General features: G+C 39.4%; 1 protein-coding gene across 2 annotated transcripts in view; it reads right to left on the reverse strand.

Annotated features, from left to right (window-relative positions):
- The window catches only part of GABRA4 (gamma-aminobutyric acid type A receptor subunit alpha4), a 66,437-nt gene extending 44,449 nt beyond the window's left edge, over nt 1-21,988 (reverse strand). For both annotated transcript variants that reach the window (XM_079920698.1, XM_079920699.1), the window contains exons 1-7: nt 21,321-21,988; nt 20,789-20,907; nt 6,113-6,180; nt 4,927-5,147; nt 4,674-4,756; nt 1,875-2,018; nt 60-212 (exon numbers count right to left, since the gene is read on the reverse strand). In XM_079920698.1, coding sequence (XP_079776824.1) covers nt 60-212; nt 1,875-2,018; nt 4,674-4,756; nt 4,927-5,147; nt 6,113-6,180; nt 20,789-20,907; nt 21,321-21,406 — 874 coding nt within the window. In that variant the 5' untranslated portion in view covers nt 21,407-21,988. The remainder of the gene's footprint in view (nt 1-59; nt 213-1,874; nt 2,019-4,673; nt 4,757-4,926; nt 5,148-6,112; nt 6,181-20,788; nt 20,908-21,320) is intronic.
- Nucleotides 21,989-22,785: the final 797 nt, after the last annotated feature.

Raw genomic sequence — 22,785 nt, forward strand, 5'->3', positions numbered from 1 at the left:
TTATTCCCATGATCAAAATGTAAGGTGGACAAAAATACCCAAGAAATGATTATAATTACCGAATACAGTCCTAGCTGGAACTGATTCCTTATTTATCCAGAATGAAACTTGAGAAAGAATTACTGTCATAATACATGGAATGTACGTCTGAATCATAAAATAACCCATCTTCCGTCTGAGGTGAAAGTAAACCGTCATAACGATATATTCACCTGCGAATGAAACATAAGGAAAATACGTTATAGGCTCTGCGGGCAATTATTCAATGGCTTTATAATCATATTTCAGACTAACAAACAGTATTCTAGGCAAAGAAAGTATCGGATTGTGTAACAACACAAGCACTGAGAAATATGTAGCTCCCAACTAGGGCGGGAATGATACTGCACGTCATTACACAGAAAAATATTTCTGTTGCATGTAGTAATTAAGCAATTTAATAAGTTGGGCTATAACTTTATAAAAATTCTTGCAGTGCTTTCTATTTTAAAGCGATTAGCCTTCATTTTCAGCATTTTCTAGAGCAGAATTTAGACCTAACCTTTATGGAAAATCACTAGAAAAAAATGAAATACACATGAAAATATAAAGCTTAATTTTAGAAAGAATTGGAATACAAAGGCATACATTATATATACATATATGCTTAGGGAAAGGTTACCTTACTGTCTTAGTTTTAGGAAAGGGCTTTATTTCTAAATGTGGCATATGTGAAGAAAAATACAAAGAAACACATATAACATACAGCCATACGTAACATCCCTGAGTTCAGGCATGTTTTATTGGCATTTAGACAAAAACCTAAAAAAGCTAATAAGTAAATATACCATAAGATTTCTGGTAGCTCTTGATAATATTTTTAATGTTACATCTGAAAGTAACGTATTGAGAAAGTTACTTAGGAAGCAGTAGCTTTATTCTCAGACTGTGAAGCCCAAGATTCAGAAGCCTCAAATCCTCCCAAAATGTATTTTTAATCTCACTTACAGGCTGGAAAAGAAATGTCTTAAAAAAAATAGTTTTTCCTGGTGATATGTGTATGTAAGGAATAGTTTTAGAACAAGCAATAATTAGCTTTTCCCCATTGAATATGACAAAAACTAAATCCTATGTTTCTTACCATTCACATCCCCAAAGCAAGTACAGACCAAGAATCATCAATAATAATCATCCATCTACTCATGTGACAGCTTTAATATACACCCTTAATATATTTTATAATTAAGCTTTATATTTTGCTTTTACTTTTGAAAAGAGGGTAGCATAGCACCACAAAAATTGGGCGAGATTTTTAAAAAAAAGATTTGGGGAAATCACCAAAAACAGGGAAATCCAGTGCTCAAAAATCACTGGTCAGGGCTTCCCTGGTGGCGCAGTGGTTGAGAGTCCGCCTGCCGATGCAGGGGACGCGGGTTCGTGCCCCGGTCTGGGAAGATCCCACATGCCGCGGAGCGGCTAGGCCCGTGAGCCATGGCCGCCGAGCCTGCGCGTCCGGAGCCTGTGCTCCGCAATGGGAGAGGCCACAACAGTGAGAGGCCCGCGTACCGCAAAAAAAAAAAAAAAAAAAAAAATCAATGGTCAGATTTCCGCCTCAGAATTCTGTTGAAAACAGTTTTGATATATTTGATTATTGGCTTTTGTTTCTGAATAAGAAAACCAGCTCACTTCTCACATGTCACCAACTCAGAATTTATTTTAAACTAAAACAAGATTTAAATACAAATAAAGTCTGAACTGTGATTTATGCATCAACTCTATTTCTGGAAACTTTTAGTTGTCCCCTGAAAACACGAGATATTTCAATGAAGAAGCTAGGACAAAACTCCATTGCCAATGCTAGGTAGCATATTGACTCAAATTGTTAAATATCTCACCCGTGATGGATTTGATAGTTTCACTTGATACAGTTTGCCCAATCAAGTCATACTGAACTAAGCTGGAAGATTCCTTTGGAACTTCTACTGATTTCTCAGGACCTTTTGTCCACGTATAAATCATCTCACTCTTCGGATAGGCATCTGGATGAGAGCACAGAATGTGGTTAGATTCAGAGCTCCTTTTCCATCAGCATTGATGGTCAACGATTAAGAATATTACACATGTTCAGGAAAGATGTAATAAATGAAAAAAAGAATCATTATGATTTATTCAAACACGTTTAAGATTGAGAAGACTGTAGAGATTAAATAAACAGCCTTGCAACTGGGCATATTTCTTATTTTTATGCCAAAGGTTTGGAGGGGAGACTACAACTAAGGCAACTAAAATGCTATGTATGCATCAGTGCACTTGGTATGTTTCCATACTAATAAGATAAACAGTTGAAAAGCAGAAATAATAAACCCCCCAAAAGTACTGTCCAACTGCTGCTCCCTTTCTAACTCACTGCCAGTATTTGACCAATATCGACTTCTTCCATCCTAATGCAGCTCTGTCAATTAGAAATGTACCAGATGCTGCGTATAATAATACAACAACAAAAACAAAAAGAGCAAATCCTACTGTTGGGAGAGCTCTCCAGGGGTCACCTATTCCAGACTCTGCCTCTGGGCAATACCCATGCTTTTTGGGAACCACTCTGTGGTAACAACTGGCTATGCTGTTTATAAAGCTCTCCAGGGAATGTACTTACACAACCAGTTGCACTACCTTTAAACTCTCACAATCAGAACATTTTCCCTTCTATCTTCAACAAATCCCTCCCAGCGGCAATTCAAGCCCATTTTCTATTATTTGGTGTTCAGTACAAATGGAGACCAGCTGCTTGCTTACCAGTCTACCCAGAACAGATAGCTTGGCTCACACACAAATGAGTTCAGAAGAACAAAGATGAATTGTATGCTACCCTCTGCAAACCTTCCTAAAAGCCCTAGAGCACAGTAGGTCCTCAGTGAAAGTGTTTAATTCTACAAAAGGAATTGATACCTAGGGAGACTATCTTTATAAGCGACTTTGCTAAACAAACTATAAGGCTTGTGTTGTCATTTAGCACTACACAACTGTGTGTCAAGGTTTATCTTCTGAAGTATATTTATGCCTAATCATACAGTTAAAGTCCCAGAATGCTATGATCCTGCATGATATTTTAAATCAGGTATCCTACTCTTGGCTATCTTATAACCATTTTCCCCCTGTTTTTTCTCATGCCTATGAATTGTAAACATAGTTAAATGTTATTTTTCTCCTTCCAAAGTAATTAAGTATCTTTATTTGGTAAGTATGATGGGCCTCTCTTTTCAGTTCTCAACCCCAAATCATCAGCTTCCAAGGAATAATTTCTTTATTTTATACAAACCCTGATGGAGGACCAACTATGTTTAAGTCACTCTGAAGAGTGTTCCATGAGATCTGGGGGCGGGGGGCGGGTGGGTGGGTGGGAAAGGACTTTCCCTAGATTAGAGCTATCTTGGGTGAAATTTAAATTATAGCACAAATAGTTTTAAATTCTGGCCCCAGTAAGATCGACCTTTCTGTCCACGTATTTTTTTCTGTTTTTATCTTCTCTCATTAAATCACTGGTCAGGGAGCAAAGGACCCTCTCTAGATTCAAGTTAGGCCAACGGAATATTGTGATTACTGGGGGTATAAAAAGAATGGTGACTGCCGAGTCTCATTAAGTTAAGCAATGAGCAATGATAACAGCAGGCAACAGTTTCACAATCAGTGAGACTAAGAATGTGAAGCAATAGTAAAAGTCAGCATCTATTTTTGGTAGATTCTGATTGAGTCAAATATTTGAGGCAGACGTTAGGAGAGACGATCACATTTTGCTGCCATCTCTGAGAAGGCAGCTTGGGGGAAAGGAATTCCATATTCTGTCCTACCCATTCATTTTATCCTCTTGCCTTCATGTCCACAAAATATCCCAAATCCATCTGTCTCACATCTCCTCTGGTACCATCCTAGTCTAAGCCACCACCATCTTTGTATCAATATTAACACATACAGCCTTCAACTCTTCTCTGCTTCTCTCTAGCAACTCTACAATCCTTTCTAGGTAGAAAAGCTGAAATGAAAATGTGAAATGTCAATCAAAGAGTGCCACACCCCTTAGTAAATTCTTCCAAAGGTGTTCTAAAGCACTTAGAATAATATCCACACTCCTTAATGTGGTCTGTAAGTCACTATACTGTCTTGCTCTGTCTACATATCAGACCACACCTCCTACTCTGTTTTGGTCATGCTTCGGCCGCTTTTATACTAACAGTGCTGCTTATGCTATTCTAACCTATGTCATGTCAGGAAGCCCCGAACCTTCTTCTGCTTTTTTCAAGTCTGCCATAAAGGATTCTGCTTGTAACAGAAACTATTAAATTACAAAAACAAAAAGATCATTTATACTTTCTATGTTACACCACCAACACATGGAGTTCAGAGGCCCCTAAATTTCACCACGGATCACCAACCTATTAATTATGAGTCAATCTACCTAGGCTATCTAGGTAGGCTAGGTAAGTAGAAATATGTTTTTGCTTTTTGGGGGAAAAGGGGTTGTTTTTACTTCTTTATTTAAATATATTAGATAATAAGCAGTCTCCTGTAAGTCAAACCTTGGACAGTTGTTGTCAGGGACAGTGATTTAAATGTTGGACTATGGAAAATCATGCACATATAAAAATATCAGCTTGCGTGAGATAATCATAAATTCTAACAACATTTTTATTGTAACTTACAACTCCCAAATTTCAAAGGGCATGCATGACCATCCATGGGGAAATCCACCAATCTCATGGGACACTCTGCACTTATGGTGAGTCTATGATGGAAAAAGGCAATTAAACAAAATCAACACTTTCTTTAAAAGTAATTTAAAGATCCCTCAATGAGGAAGCAGGAAGGAAGGAAAAAGAAAGACAGGAAGGAAGGAAGGGAAGAAAGGAAAAAAGAGAGTTAAAACGATAAAAAGCAAAAAAGAAAAATGACTACCTCATTGTGTATAAAATAGTGCCATTTCTCATAATTCTAAAAAGCTTATTTGGAGCTGTCATATTATGTGAGACAGATTTCTTTCCATTCCTGAAGAAAGTATCAGGAGTCCATACTTTTGTTACCATCATATTGTTCAATCTCAGAATTTCAATGGGGCCATCATATTTTAGTCTTTTGTCAATCCATGTCTGTCTGAAGAACACATCCATTGTGTATTCCTAGGGAAATTAGTTTGTGACATATTCAATCACAGATGACTACACATAAATATGCAGAAAAATGTATTAAACTCTAGCCTCTTTCCCACTCCAAAAAGACTACCCCAAATAAAAACAAATAGGAGCAACATTTTTTTTAAAAATCAGTGGAGTAAAAAAGAGTGTCAGCAATTAAAGCATGTTATGTCCATCTTTATACCTTAATCTTCTACATTTGTTAGATAATCATACATATTAATCATTCAAGAATAATTACTATAATTTAATAAAACCACCAGCACCAGGTAATTACGGTTGTACTTTGTTTTAAATCAAGTGGCAAAATTAATGTGTAACAAATATCACTGCATAATTCATCATAAAATTGTAGGGACCTCTTTAAGGCAAAGTAAAATATGTAAGAGAAATTTTATGACCACAGAATTTATTAACATTTGCCTAGAGTCAAGGAGAAAAGTAAAGTAGTTTCTTCGACCTGGAAACTGAAAATCTTTAATATTAGAGAACAGAGCTGAATGGACAAATTTATCTTGACCAGTGCTTGATAGTCTAAGCTCTTTATGCCTGAGAGATGGAAGTGGGGGGGAGGGGTAGTGAGCAATTGGGCCAACAAGGAATTCTAAATGCAGTTAGGATTACAATATAGTTTCATACCAAAACTAATTACACTCTCTAATTTTCTCCTCTTCAATAATTTTCTAAGGGAAAAAAATATTACATACATGTTGTACTATGAGGACTAGTAATAGAACGTTCTTTTCTGTGTTGAGAGTGATTCCAAACCAAAAAATACTCAAATGTTAGAGCTGAAATGCAAGTTCCACGTCTTACTTTTGTAAACTTTTTAGGCTGTTCTTTGACTTTCTAGCTCTGTGTGATCGATTACAAAATAAATGCTAATTGCCCTCTTTTCTGCATGTTTTTTTCAAACCTCAAAAAGTACATTTAATTTCCCAAATACCTACCATTTCAACATCAGAAACAGGTCCAAAGCTAGTGACATATATGTCAGTTTTCACTTCTGTAACAGGACCTAGTAAGTATGAAGTAAATAAGTGTGAAAAAATAATTACCAATCTTATAGGCAAGGTGGGTTTGATAATTAAAAAGTAAAGACAGGTTATATATCATGTTTTCATGAGCATCTTAAATTTTCAATGAGACAATGCAGCTCTACAAAAAATGAAGACAAAAGAACAACAAAACCAGAAAGCAATGTTTACTTACGGTCAAAAAGAAACCCCAATTACTTACCAGGAACCTTATTTCTTCAAGATACATCACCCCTGGGCACTGCTACAACAGGCAGTGCAGGGAACAAAAGCTTTTAGCCTTTGTGATTTTTTTTTAGTCCATCATCTGATTGGCCTTTAGTAAAGAAGTGAGCTGTTAAAAAGAGGGAACTTAACCACAAGATTGAGGAGGAGAAAAACCATAATGGCTGTAAGGAATGCATCTTTGGCAAGTTAAGGATATTGGTAAAAACTTAAACACAAAAATGAGTCATGTCACCTTTGATAGGTAAACCATCCACTGGTAATTAGGACCAAAGTCAAGCTCTCCTAAAAGGTAGACCTATTTATGCTCTACCACCTACTTGTTGTGTGATTTGGGGCAAGTTACTTAACTCCTCAACAGCAGCAACCATAACTATCAGGCAAGACTGTTGACGGACATCAAATGAAACTGCTCCTATGAGACCCTGAACACAGTTACTCTCTCATGAAAGTACTTAACAGGTATTAGTTTCTCTTTTCTTCCAATAATGGCCACTACTGAGATTCTTTCCTACGTCTAAATAAAACTGGTTCAGGAACAAGTATATGGGTGTGTCTGGCAGAAGGGAAACGTGGGAGCATCATGACAATGGGCTGACACAGATTTTAGACAAAGGAAAGTTGCTGCAATCTGGGTTTAGCACAATGCTTAAAATCAGAAATTCTGGAGTTCAATTTTGGCTCTAACACTTTCTAATTGTATGATCTTGGTCAAGTCACATATCATCAGAGGTAAAGGTTTTAATGACTATTAAGTGAAATAATACATGTAAATCACCTGTCTCAGTCTCCAGAACATAATGTGCTCAATAATGATAGCAATTGTTATTATACGTATCAATTTTAATTACTAATAAAAATTTAAAATTGTTGCAATCTTGAACATCATTTCTTCTTTTTTTTTTTTTTTTTTGCGGTACGCGGGCCTCTCACTGTTGTGGCCTCTCTCGTTGCGGAGCACAGGCTCCGGACGTGCAGGCTCAGCGGCCATGGCTCACGGGCCCAGCCACTCCGCGGCATGTGGGATCCTCCCGGACCGGGGCAGGAACCTATGTCCCCTGCATCGGCAGGCGGACTCTCAAGCACTGCACCACCAGGGAAGCCCTGATTTCTTAAATGATGGTTTACAACACTGTATGTCCAGGGGCTACCTATTCCATACTGGAAAGAATAACATCTGCTATCAAGATGGACTATTTCCCTTGAATAATGGTTGGGCAATCGGACTTAACGCCAAAAAAGACAAAGAGCAATTGGGATAGCTTAATGCCCTAGGTCTAAAGTTACCCTCATAAAACAAATGAGAATCTCTCTCCCTGTATGTGGTGAAGATTGAACCACAGAAAGAAAAATCGTTTGAAGGAGAAAGAAAATTCGTTTTTTGAGTAAATATCCTACGAAAAATATATCCTTTGGAAGTATAGTGAGAGAAAAAGTAGAGATCAGGCTGATCTGCCATGAGTTTTCATTTTTAAAAAATAATACCTTTGGAAAACAGAGAGAATAAGTGTGAGAAGTTAAGTGAATTTTTATTTGAATGAGAAATTGAAAACAACAACAAAAATATGATAGTAAAGCCAAAGTGTTTCAGGAAGAGCTAGGTAATCCAGGAAGCAAGTAATGTGTGTTGAACCCTAGTAGATGGAGATTTCATTCAAAAAGATTCAAAAGTGGGAAAAATCACTCTGCTTGTTTCTTAAGGACAACTGCTAAAGTGTTAAAAACACTACTTCAGTGCAAGTCAGGACAAGGAGAGAGAAGTTACTCAGAACAAATAAGGTTGAGTAGGTCCTGACAACAGGACTGTTTGATGAGAATCTTGAGAAATCCAGTTACTTTGAAGATCAATTTAGGATACTGGTTCTTAAACTTTAACTGGATCAGAATCACCTGGTAGGTTTGTTAAAGTACAGATTGCTGGACTCCACCCCAGACTTGCTGTTAGATGAGGTCTAAGGTGGGGCCTGACAATTCGCATTTCTAACAAGTTCCTAGGTGATGCTGTTCACTTCAGTTCACAGAAAGCATTTATCTGTTTTCTAGAACAGTATTTATTTACCAAACCATGTCCTGTAAAATGTCCTGTAAAATTTATCACCATAGGTGTTTTATTGAAGTGGGGGAAGGGTAGGAGAGGGAGGATTTAGGCCAATCATATTTTTCCTTATACATTTATTTTAAGGTGTGTGGGTTTATGCTAATCCTTAAGGTTATAATGATTCCATGATAATAATGAATCTTTTCAAACTCTTACATAACATACTACTTTTTCAATGATTCTTGAAAACTGCTTGGTATTTGTGACATTATTTAGTATTTGCTTTATAAGATCACAAAGGTCTTTGAGATTGAATGAGATCCTAAAAACGTATAATTGGTAGAGAAATTTCATTCGGACACCCATTCAGTCAACATTTATTGAGTGACCACCTGCTGTATGCCAGGTTCCATGCTAGGCCCTGGTGATACAATGGTAAACCAGACTCTCAAGTTCCCTGCCTCAGGGAGTTAACATGCTACTGGGGGAGTGAAAGTATAAATAATAAAGAAATGAAGTAAATGGAAGAATGCTGTCATTCATAAGAGAAACAAACGAGGCCAGTAACAGAGTGAGAGTCTGGGAAAGCCACTCTAGATTATTTAGCCAATCTTCCAAGCAGTGACTTTTAAACTGAGATCTGGATGATGATCACGAGACTTTGGAAGAGCTGAGAGAACGCATTTCTGGTGAGGAGAACTTCAAGGCGAAAGGCTCGGACCTACTTCTCTGGCCATATTCTGAAAGTGCTATGTTTTAAGCAACATATTTATCATATATGTTATTGTCACTGTTTTAAACTTGTATAAATCTTCATGAGAGAGGTTGTTAAGGGCTGAATTATGTTCCTCCTAAACTCATATGTTGAAGTAGCACCTAGTACATCAGAATGAGATCATATTTTGAGATAGGGTCCTTACAAGGGGAATAAACTTAAAATGAGGTCACTAGGATGGGCCCTAATGTAATAAGACTGGTGCCCTTATATGAAGAGGAGATTAGGACACAGAAACATACAGAAGAAAAACCATGTGAAGACACAGAGGGAAGATGGCCATCTACAAGCCGAGAAGAGAGAGCTTAGAAGAAACCAACCCTGCTGACATCTTGATCTTGGACTTCTAGCCTCCGGAATTGTGAAAAAATAAACTTGCTGTTATTTAAGCCACCCAGTCTGTGGTGCTTTGTTACGGCAGCTGAAGCAAATGAACCCAGAGGTTAATCATCTGTCCTGTGTTCTTTCCCCAAGTGCTCTCCCTCTGATATGCAGTCCAGCTCTGCCTCTGTTTATAAGCTGTGGTAAGAAGTTTGACTTGTATCCCGTCATCATTGGGAGACCCTCAAAGGTGTGATGTAAGGAAAATATATGATCTAAATATATGATCTGAATCACTCTGGCAGTTGTATGGACAGCGAATTATAGGGAGGCAAGAGTAGAAGAAGGCTTTTCTAAGAGGCTGCTGTACCAGGCCAGGTGAGAGATGACGGTGTCCTGGACTAAGGATGTGGCAGTAGGGATGGAGAGTGGACAGATCAAGGGGCATGTATGTGTGGCCCTGCTCTCAAGAAATGGGGTTCTTCCCAAAGAACAATAAGCAGAGATACTATTACTATTTATTTAAGGCCTACTATGTGCCAAGCAGGATACTAGGCTCTTCCTATATGCTATTTCATTCAATCCTCACAACACCCTCCTGGGATGATATTTCATGAGAATTTTATGGACATGGAAACTGAGCTCACAGAGGTTAAATATTATATTCCAGAGCCAGAATTATAAGCCCCTGGATTGATCTACAAAGTATGTTCTAGATTTAACGATGCTAATTATATCATTAAATAATAAATCAACCATTAATTACTTACATATAATTTTCTATCTAGTACATACCATGCCATACCTACCTCTCCCATTTTGTTTCATGAGTAGTTTCTGAACTACGTTACTACTGCAGCTCTTCCTATGCATTGCTCTTATTATTATGGCCTGCTTGAGCCTTTCTCTCCTTAACAGCAAAGACCAATCTTAATCCTCTTGGAAATCCCAAATGAGTATAGTGCTTTACACATACTAGGTAGTGAAAACTATGTATTTGATTGTGTTCCTAATATCATTCCAGCAGTGATTTTAAAATCTCCCCAAAGGAAAAAGTACTGGAATTCATTTGTTACATCAGTTAAGCTAAAAATATTTCCTGATTAAAGTAGAATTCGTGTTTTATTTATATTTATATCCTTTCCCTGAACAAATCCCAGGCCTTACATGTAATAGGTTTCCAATAAATCAGTTTTCAATGAATCACGGTCGCTATGCAATTAAGAATAATTCTTAGAGACGCTTCCTCTAACACTGTTGTTTAGGATGTTCAAATCAACCCTCCTAAGAGCATAATTACATAGAAACCAGATAATTTTCAGCTTGGAAGGACTTCTCATAATTTTCTATGCATTTGTGTAACATAAAAGACATCACTTATTTTAAAGCCTTACTACTTTGCTAATAGGGAAATAGTTTTTAATCCCCCAAATATAGTGGACAGTTCCTAAGGCAAAGTGATCTTCAACAGTCTTTGAAAGAAGGAGCCAACACCACCAGGATCAAATTCAGAGGAATATTCCCATCTTATTAATGAATCTAATAACTTTATTATTTGCTTGAAAAGTGGGAAGGCAATGAACATTTCAGAAAATTTCCCACTGTTTACTTCAGCTGTAGAGACCTGGGCAAAAATATCACTTTTTAATTTCTTCTCCAGTAATAGGATCCAATTTGCTATCACACCCAGGAAAGAGACTTAAAACAGTTCTGCAGATGCTGAAACGACTCATTCCCTGCTCTCCACATTGCCTCCCCAGCCACGCGCTTGAGGAAAGATTTCTGGGTTTTCAGCCACCTAAATCCATGCATCCAGCTACGTCTTACAAAACACTATTAATGTGTCTTCCCAAATCAAGAGACTTAAAGTACTTAAAAGGTACAACAACAGCAAGGAATCTTAGTGAATATTTAAATAAGGCTCTAATGCTCTTTGTCACTTACAAAATATAGAAAAACTAGCGTTCCTGCATATTAAACAAGGAACAGATGTCTATTGATATTGTTGAGAAAGCAAATAACTACAGAGCTTTATTTAGATGACCTTAAAGATTAGTGCTTCCTTTATGGTATGATCCCATCAATCCAGCTCTACTTTTTAAATATTAAAGGCATCAAATAAATGAATAAATAAAGTACTAAAAACGACAATAAAATGTGAGCAAAAGATGAAAATGCAATTCACAGAAGGAAAATTCTTGTAGGCAACAAAGATTTGAAAAGATGTTCAACCACATTAGAAATCAGAAAAATACAAATCATTTCACATTAAAATACCATTTCAAGTATATATATATATACATATATATGTGTGTATATATATACATATATATTATATATATACACACACATATATATATGTATGTATACACATATATATATTCTTTTCCAAAGTGTTCAAGGGTTTGTGGATCCTGAATCTCATATTCACTGTAAATGGGAGTTTGAATTTGTAAAACTACCACAGAAAACAGTTTGACATTATCTCATCAAGTTGAACTCCCACTTACACTAAGATCCAGAAAAATCCATTCTTGGATATATATGCAAAAGAAACTCTTGCACATTTACAGCAGGAAATTTGGGCCAGAATATTCACAGCAACACAATCCTGGAAACAAGCAAAATGCCTATTGCCAACAGAGCAGATGAATCAGCTGGTTCCTGTGCAATGAGTGTATCACACAGCAGTCAAAATGAATGATCTATAGCAATACGCAACAATAAGAAGGAGTCTTAGGAATACACAATTAAGTGAGAAAAGCATCCAAAGATTGTAAATAGCATGTTCAAAACAATTAAATTTTTAAAATTTCAATTTATTAAAGAGTAAAGTTGAGCTAAAATGATATTCAAATAAAGCTATGCAATAATTTATTTTTTTTTAAGTTTTTTTTTTTGATGTGGACCATTTTTAAAGTCTTCATTGAATTTGTTACAATATTGCTTCTGTTTTATGTTTTAGTTTTTGGCCATGAGGCATGTGGGATCTTAGCTCCCCAACCAGGGATCAAACCCGCACCCCCTGCATTGGACGGCGAAGTCTTAACCACTGGACCTCCAGGGAAGTCCCATGCTATGCAATAATTTAAAAAGGACTCAGAATGGTGGTTACTTTGAGTGGGGAAGACAGGCAAATAGGATGAGGGAGACCATATAGCAGAATAAGTTGTCAAGGTTTAATTATTTAAGTGGGTTCTATTTTATTAGAGTAAATAAATGAATAGATGGATAGATAAAAAGAAGGTCCACAGATATGGGAACCAATCATGGGAGTGTGTCATGAACCATGGATTATTAATTCAGAATCCAGTTCTGTGCAGCAGAAGCTTTTTTAAAATAAATACATAAAAAAGGCCTAGACAATAAAGCAGCCATTTGTTTAATGATATACGAAATGCAAGTTGATGTATTTTTTTCATCTAAAAGAAAGCTAACATCCCAGTGAAATATCATCTAAATGTTCACTAAGTTATGGATAACCTATATCTAGATTTTTAGTGCTTATTTTAGGAAACAACAAATACATTTTGCATATTCTTGCCCTAAAGAACCTGTAAATATATATTAGCACCAGTACATCTTTTTTTTCTTAAACTAAGAGCATAAGAAAGTAAATTTGTGTTCTGGATTCTACAGTCTCTTCTTGTCACACAGGCATCTTTCCTTCAGTTATCCCCTCCCCTCCACTCTAATATTATTCTCTACTTGCCTATTTCCAGTGGTACACAAACAGCTTTAAAAAAGGCAACCTTCCCTCTTTCTCTTCTCTTTCGTATTTAAACTTCTGGGGGAGAAAAATACCTATGCCTAGTGCCTGAAATTCTCCCTTTCTATTCACTCCATCATCTATTATAATCTAGCTTTCATGCTCAGGATCCACTAAAATCCCTTTTGTCAATATCACCAGTTTTTCCCTATCTACAGCACTTTTCCCACAAACTTTTAAAAAAATCTTATTTCTCTCATTTTTAAAAAAGCTCTCTTGATGCTACTTTCTCCTTCTATTTACCAGCCCATTTCTCTGCTCCACTGTACGAATGTCGAGAAAGAAACTCCTCCCATTCTTTCTGGAACCCACACAATCAGACTTTCACCTTCATCATGCCACCAAAGCTACCCTTGTCAAACTCACTGAAAATGTAGATATTGCTAAATCTGGTGGTCCATTTTATGTTCTTATCTTTCTTTGTCTGCCAGGAGCATTAGACATAATCGACCAGTCCTGCTCCACACTGAAATACTGTTTTCTTTCTTTATTTAACATCTGGTATGTACATTCTCTTTGAGGTTTTCCTCCTACCTCAAAGGTCACTACTTTCAGTCTTCCTGGGACAGAGATTCCTCCACCTCTTTCCCCACCTCTTAACACTGGGGACTTCGGAGCTCAGTATTTGTACCTTTTCCCTATCACCATTAATTCCTTGGTGATCTCTTTAGTTTTATGGCTTGAAATACCATACATTATTGACATACCCAGTATCCCTGAATTCCAAGCCTATCTTCACTTTACATCTAATGAGCAGCTCAAACGTAACATATTCACATACAAATTGTTCAGCCACATCCCTAAGCTGCTTCTGCCACAGTCTTGGCAGCTCCATTTTTCTAGATGTTCAAGTCCCAAACTCTGGAGTGACACCTGACACCTCCCTTTTTCTCACATCCCATATTCTAGCTGTCACCAGTAGACTAGAACTTTGAAAAATAGACAGAAGCCAACCATTTCTTACAATTTTACAAACTTCTCTGCCACCAACTTGGTCAAAATGTCCATCATCTTTTGCCTGGTTGATCCTAAAATCCTTTCTGCAGTTGCCCTTGACCCTGACTCACTGTTCCCAATCCAGCAACCAAGGGTGAGCCTTTGAAAATTAACCAGTTCAGGTCTCACCCCTAATGGAATCCCTCCATTCACTTCTGATACGATTCAGAGTAAAAGCAAAGTTCTCACCAGCCTGCAAAGCTTTATACTACCTCATCCTTATATCACACTGACCCCTTCTTACTCCTCAGCCCTGTTACCTTCACTGCAGTGACAATTCCATGCTTACCATGTCTGCACGTAGAGTTACTTCTAACCAGAAGACCCCACCCAAATGCAGCTTATGCTCTTACCTACTTTGAATCATAGTTCAAATATCACTTCAGGGACTTCCCTGGTTAAGAATCCGCCTGCCAATGAAGGGGACACGGGTTTGAGCCCTGGTCCAGGAAGAGCCCACATGCCACGGAGCAACTAGGCCCGTGCGCCACAACTGCTGAGCCTGCACTCTAGAGCCCACAAGCCACAACCACTAAGCCCGCGTGCCACAACTACTGAAGCCCACGCATCTAGAGCCTGTGCTCCACAACAAGAGAAGCCACTGCAATGAGAAGCCCACGCACCACAACAGAGTAGCCCCTGCTCGCTGCAACTAGAGAAACCCTGCACGCCCCCAACGAAAACCCAAAGCAGCCAAAAATAAATAAATAAATTTAAAAAAAAAACAAATATCACTTCATTCAAGTCTCTCCCTCCTAACTACTCTAGTTAAAATTGCAACCTCCTCCCCAGCTTTGTATTACTCGATAGGAGTTATCAACATCTGACATACTCTATATTTGGCTTATTTCTGTTCTCCTTTTCTGTCTCTTTCACTAGAGTATCAGCTCAGGAGGGCAGAAAACAGCGTCTCCTTTGTCCACCAGTGTATCCCCAGTGCCATCCTAGAACAGTGCCTGGCGTATATTATATGATCAATGAATTTTTGATGAAAGTGAATAAAATGAAATATCTCCATGTGGCCAGTTCTTATCTTACTTAATATCTTAGAAGAACTTTGAGAGGTGTCTCATACCTCCTTCCTAAGATATTCCATTCTCTTGACTGTAACTCACACTCTCCTAGTGCCCACATATGTCACAGCCTACTCCTTTTCATTCTCCTTTGACAACTCTACGTTTTCTGCCCTTATTTCAGTTGTCAATGTTCCTTGAGGCTTGGCTGTGGGCTCTTTTCTCTGCTCTTTCTATACTCTTCTCTAGACATCTATTCTCACAGCATTACATACTGATGATCCCAGACAAAACTCTCCTCTGATATCCAGACAAGTACAATCACTAGGATGCCACACATGTATCCTAAGATTAACATATCCAGGGATGTCTTGATTTCACCCTCCCTCCCATTACTGTTCCTCCTCCAATCCTCTCCAATTCAAATAACACTATTCTCTGTCCATTTTCTTAAAAAAATCCACGAGTCATTTTTGATTTCTCCCTTTCCTTTACCACCTATATGGAATCTATCACCAATTCTTTGCTGAATTATACCTTCAAAATATATCTCACTTTTATCCGTTTATATTCATCTTTGCTACATCTACCGTCTGATTCCAAGCTACCATTAACTTAATGGAAAGAAAAAGGAAAAAAGTTTTTTCATTGGTCTCCTTGCTTCTAATATCGTTCCAACTTTTATATCTAAGCCTTTCTTTTTCTTATGTGGCAGCCAGAGGGATCATGTTACAATCTAAGTCATACCATGTCATTCCCTCCACCTAAAAATCTCCAGTGATGTCCAGGTTCATAAAAGGAAACTCCTTTACCAAAGGTTTGATCTGGCCTCTGCTAACAACTCCAAGCTAGTCCCATGAGATTCTTCCTCTTGCTTTTCGATTCCAGGCACACTGGACACCCTTCACTGTCTAAATCTCACTAATTTATTATCTACCTTAGGATCTTGGCACTTGTTTTTTTTGCTGCCTGAGAACAACTTTTGCTTACTCTTTCCATGTCTGTCACCTTTAGGTCTTAGCTTAAAAGACTTCCTTGTCCACTGTATCTGAAATAAATCTCTCACCCTATTTATTCTAGCATACTATTGGATTGTTCCATAGCATTGTCTTTATTTACTTTATTATTTGTGTCCTTGTTATTTTTATCTCTCTACACTGCTTAGCCTGTATCTGATTCAGAATTATATCTTCACAACTTAACATTGTTCGTGGCACATAACAATCTCTCACTATCTATTAGTTCAACAAATGAATGAATGAATGAATGAATGTGACAAGTCAGAAGAGAATGAAGCTTTATTTTTCTGTTGCCCTGGGCATTTCAAGTGTTCATTTCATCTATATACTTTAAAAAATATATTCTCTGTCAATGTTCAATTAATAAAGCTAGCACATGGCACATCAACTTAATTTTTAGGTTGAGATATAGATCATTTGAAAACACTGCAAGGAAGTTTCTATTTCTGTGGGAAAATTCTTCCAAATTTACCTAAGTGTATACACTCCCCCAGTGTTTGCTTTTCCATTTTAAAATGTTATTAGAGCTTTAAAATAAAAGTTCTCATTTCACTCCTCTGGGGGAAATGTAGTTTTGCTTATTTTAATGACCTACTTAGTAACAAGAAGGTCTGTTAATGAAAATTTGACTCTTTTTCAACAGAACGGTGCAAAAAACTCTTACAAGTGGTTGTAGCAGAAGACCAGCTGCCTGTGATTGTAGCAGAAGACCAGCTGCCTAAGGGTTTAAAGAGTGAGAAGTGAGTTCTGGCCTTGTCAATTGCTTGTCAATTACTTGTCAATTACAGGGTTATTGGGTAATTCATTGCAACTTTTCTCAGCCTCCTCTGTGACAGAAGGATGATGCCTGCCCTGCTTATCTTTTTGCCTCGTTGTGATAATCTTATTAGACACTGTATGTGAAAATGTTTTCAAAATTGTAGAAAACCCTACTCATCTGAAGTCCTACTGTGTTGGAGAACAACGTTGCAAAACTGACCCTAGTGCTCCATTGCCATTTCAGAGAGACTGTAGAAGACGATCTAAGGCAATCATCTCTGTTTATATGTATCTGGAAGCATTTATTATTCCAGATCATTTGCCTCAAAAGACTGACATGCACAAAAGGTTGTATAATCCTTCAATAAATGGAAGTGGGTAAGGGCTGGCTTCCTAAGCTATTTCCTGGTGGTTAGTACCTTAGCTATGCATTTTTAAGAGGGTGTGTAACAGTGTTGAAAGTGGATACCAGCCAAGGGGATGATTTTCTAGCTCCTTTGTGGAATGGTTTACTGTGTGCTGCTTCTAAGCAGGTGCAAGCTACTTCTGGATGGTAGCAGACTGATTTGTCAACGGCTGGAAGAACTCTACCCTTTCAGATGTCCCAATCTAGTTTCTCTCACTCTGCCTCCTTCCTTCCCTTCTCACCTTTCCCCTTTCCTTCTCTAATGGAGAATGTGGGAGACAAGGGAAAGGAGATCTTGGAGGGATGAAAAGCAAGAACCATTTCAGTTCCTTTTACTTCCCCATTGCAATCTGTGCTGCTGAGTTAAAAATACATAATTTCATTTCCAAATCTATTTCAACCCTTGCCTGGCCTACTGAGCAATCACAAACCTTCCAATTTCAATTCAGATCTTTGCTTTTAGCTTTATTTTATATGGAACACTGCTAAGTTGTATAAACAGATATAAAGTAAATGCTTTACAGAGAGCAGAAGTAGGATTAAAGGAACCAGGGAATAAATCTGTATTTATAGCACACTGGTCAAAATCTGAATTGTTTTCTTTTCATTTATAAAATGCCAAACTTTCCACAAAGTATAAAATGTCAAAGAAGGGATCATACCTGTGGCATCCAAGAGTCTCTGCTAGCAATGATTTTTCTTATTATTTTCAGTGGTGCTCATTTATAACATCTTGTAAACAGATTACACATTTTCTGCAGGTGAGAATTACTATTCCTCTGTCACATTTGGCATACTACGTATTTACAGAGAATGACCCACTTCTAAAAAATGAATTACATTTACCACAAATATTTATGAGCAACAACCCCCAAAATTGTGCTACATGGTAAGCTATTAATAATTAATCAACTGCTAACACTTAAAGTAACGTGAATTCAACCCCTTCCCATAAAGCTATAAAAGGATCTCCAGGTGGGCAATGAAGATCACTTGGCAGAGACAAATAAGATGACTAATATTGCCCTTGAAACATTTTAGCAGTACTGCAGCTAACCAAAATCCAGCAATGTCTTATATAGGTTGATTTCATTCATTTTATTGTCTATATATTATCATGGGAGAGGGTAGTTTGTAAAAAAGATGCAACTCCAACGGATCCCTTCTTCTTTTTGAATTATAACTTGCATTATAACCAACGGCATAGATATGATTTTAATTTTCAACATTAAATAATAAAGCCATATGATTCCAATAACTTTTCACTTTAATTTAGGTTCAGGGACATCAATCCACTAATGAATATTTAAACTACATGTGATTGCATACTTCCATCATTTTTTTCTTTACTTGAAATGTCAAGCTTAAACTTTATGGGCAGATAAATCGTCTTTTATTGATATAATATAGCCTTAAATGGCATCACATCATCTGAAACCTTCTCTACAAAATTATTTTTAATCTAAAGTGATAATTTCCTAGTCACTTATGAAAGATCGTGCATTGACAAATGATTCACTTGTGTAAGGAAGCCTCTTTTCAGATTTGCATGAAGCCAAATGCGGTGCTGAGCAGCCTACCCCTGGAGAGGCAACGTGAAAAGAACCAAGAGAATCTTTCATCCTTCTCATCCATCTTTATCACTGTCAACATGCAAAACCTGAAGTAAAACCTTCAATGGCTCCCTGTAACCTTCTCAATAAAATCCAGGAAAAAAATGGCTCCTGATTCCAGAAGACCAGATTCCAGCCTATCATTAATATGCTATGTTTCCTGTATAAATCACTTTCTCGTTTGAATCTTCAGTGTTCTCCTTTGTTAAACGAGGAGAACAAGACTAGACAGACTCTAAAGACTCATCCAGCTCTAATCTATCCACTTCTCTTTTATTTCCAACAATTCTTTCTAGGCTGGGACCAAACAACTTGGAAATAATGTCTAATTCTGTCCTCTTTCCCAGGAACATGCTGCTTCCTTTTACCTTCTACACTCCCCATCTTCTTATCTCTTAAACACCCTCCATAGGAAGCTTAAATGAAATGCTTCAGTGCTTCTAATATTATGATACTCATCACAGAATATCTGATAGCATCCCAGTCTTCATGGGTTTGTCTTTTAAATACACAACCTGATCTGGGTTCACATCCTGCCCACGCCACTTATTAACTGTGAACTCGGACCAGTCGCTTATCTTTCCACGCCTCAATTTCTTCCTCTGTAAAATAGGAATAGTAATAGCTTTCTCTTGGGGCTGCTGTGAGTGTTAAACAGTAAAGTATCTATATCCTTTAAGATAGAGCCTATGTCTTATTCAACTCATTTCCCAAGAGGGTAACTAGCTCAGAGTACTGGAAAGAACAGGAACTTGGTGGTCAGAAGCCATGGGCCAACACTTTGGGTGAAGACACATGTTCTCTCTCTGAACTGGACTGAGACGTGTTTGAGGTTAAGAATAATATCTTGAGATTTCTGTGAACCTGGTGCCTAGCACAATGCTTGCCACATAGATTCTCATTACATAAGCAAAGGGACTATGAATATGGAAAAGAACAACAGTGCTGTTAATGGATGTGCCTCTATTAGACCCTTTATACACATTTACTGAAGGAAGAAATAAAGCAGAAATACCCGACTCCAAAGTCTTAGGAGGGTAGTAAATGCCACCTCTGCAAATAAAGTAAACTTTCATCCCAAGGTAGAAAAGAATAGGAAAGGACTGGGTTCTCTAGGAGAGCAGGCATCTTGTGCCCCTGATTCCTGTCCTAGGCAGAACAGGGTCGAGGTTTTGGCAGAGGGACTGATTCCACGTGGGAGGACAGGGAACTTCGTATCAGCTGTGTCAAGTGCAACCTGCTCTGAGCAGTGACCAGGTTAGGGGGGCGTACATTCTCGGGGCACAGCGCACCAGGGCAGCTGAGCCTCCAGTTCCCATTTTGGACACTTCCCCTTCAACCTCGCCCACCCGGCAGTCAGGTCCCGGAAGGTAATTGGTGTTCCGGAGAGGCCAAGCTTCTGAGGGGGCAGGGAGATGGGAAAGTACGGGTGGGGGCGGGTTTCTGGTCAGAGGTCTCATCAAAAGAGGAGAGAGAGAGAGAAAAGAGACATTGGGAGAGGGAAAGGGAAAGAGGGAGGGAGGGAGAGATTGAGAGAGATTGAGAGATTTTTCATTTTTGCACGCGACGCATACCTCATGATATTCTCACAGACAGACAGACAGACGCAGAGAGAGACACACAGGACACACTTGCGCGTTTGAAATCGTTCATACCCCCAAATCCAGGACGCAGCCTGTTGTCATAACCATCGAGTAAACTGTCCAGGATGCGGGTAAAATTTTCCGGGCATAATTTCTCCTCCTTTTGGTTCTGTCCTGGGGATTCGTTTAAACTGCAAACGCACACACACACACACACAAAAAAAAACAGGGGCGGATGGGGTTATTTTAAGAATTGATCAGCGAACAGGTGGAAACAGATTTATCTTCTAGGAAAAGAGTCTCTTGCCCCAAACTAAAGGAGGCAGGGCGGAGGGATGGGGGACAGAAAGAAATGGTCAGGAAAGGCGCACCCCGCGCACACGGACCCCAATATCCACACTCTTCTTGCACCCCGCGCCCCTTCTGCTCTCGGCGTCTACGTGGTCAGAGCAAAGCCCGGCTCCGGGCCGCTGACCTTACAGCGGAGACCAGAGGGTCTAATTCGCCCTTGCGGGGGGTGGGGGGGGAGGCTGGCAGCCAGAGGGGACCCAGAGCTGGCTCCTTCTCCACCTTCCCCAGGCCCTCAGTACCTCGGGGAACTCACCAAGCCGCCAGGCACAGGAAGTGCAGGAGGGTGAAACTGGCCCCGAAGGACGTCGCGATCGCGGGTACCTTCTTGGCAGAAACCATCTTTGCAACATGCCATACTTTAAGCCTGTTCAGGTTTCCAGGCTCTCCAGATGCCCTGAGCAGGGTGCGAGGCGAGGGCAGAGGCTCTCCGCGGTTGTGCGCACACTCGCGCTCACACTCGCCCGCGCTCACACTCGCCTGCGCTCAGCCAGCCCCAGCCGCGGTGGGCGCGTGTGTGCACGCGGGCCGGGGAGGCGGTTCCTGCCTTGCCTCGCCCCCTCCTTTCCTTGCCGAGCTCTCCAGTGTATGGAGAGCTGTGTATCTCCTTCACACCCTTTCGTGCCCGCACCCCGAACCTGCTGGGGTTAACCCTGGGGCGCTGGCACGGAAGGGCTGAGCCAAGTTCTTTCCGACCTTTAACCCCGGGGAGCAGAACCAGGGGCTTCCGCCCCTCCTCGCGCTCGCAACGCCCCACCACGGGTGTGTCCCCGCCCACAGCAAAGCTTAGCCTCCACTTCTCCCTCCCGCTGGGATGTGGATTGAACCCCTGAAGCTCCTCTCTCTTTAGGTTGTTTGAGGACCTGTTTGTACCCATTTTCAAGGCTGGAGGTGGGGAAAGGGCGACATGGCAGGGCTTGCTGGGCCTGGGGAGTGGGAGACCAGGGTAGGGAGGGGGGATCAAATCTGGACGGACACAACCTCTGGGACTCTCCCCTTCAGGTGTTGGGGGGCGCCGAAGGAAAAAAGATTCTTCCTGGTAAAAGGGGTTGCAACTCACTGGGCAGACTCTCGCCAAACTGTTAGGAAGTGGACTTGAGCCTCATTCTGTAGTCAACTCCTTTGCCAAGCTGGTGCTGCAAAGATACCAAACTCCTTTATGATACCCGTAGCGGCCTGGCACGCACAGGCCCTCTTTTTTGTTGCTCCATCCTTTTTCTGGAGGGCAGAAAAGAGGTGGAGAAAAGGGACATCTGGTCAAAATCACTTTCACTTCTTGAGACAGCTGACGCTCTTTTTCTTTCACAACAGAGCTGACTCGACTTCCAGAATGCTTCAGGGAGGGGGAAAGGATGGCTGCGGGGAGGGAGAGAGAGAGAGATTAAAATAGAAGGGAAGCCTCACAGTTCACTAATGACTTGCAAAGGAACACTAAGCACCGTAACTTTAGTGTTTTATTGAACACAGATAAGCACTTCCAATAGAACTTTCAGAAATGTTAATTATTGGTTCCAAGGGGAAAAGGTGTCTTTCACCTTAATAGTGTTGCATATGGAAATGTTTATATGATGGATCAACGACCTAAGTAATTTCTGTAAAGTTAGGTCCCTGGAACCAGTCATTACCAATAATTATGTTCTGTTTAGGACTTGGACGGTTTGTTCAAAGTTTGATGACTGGTGGACTGATTTGATATGGAAACAATCAAACGAAGGGAGTAT

The sequence above is a fragment of the Stenella coeruleoalba genome, assembly GCF_951394435.1.
Source record: "Stenella coeruleoalba genome assembly, chromosome: 4".
In the NCBI taxonomy this organism is placed as follows: domain Eukaryota; kingdom Metazoa; phylum Chordata; class Mammalia; order Artiodactyla; family Delphinidae; genus Stenella; species Stenella coeruleoalba.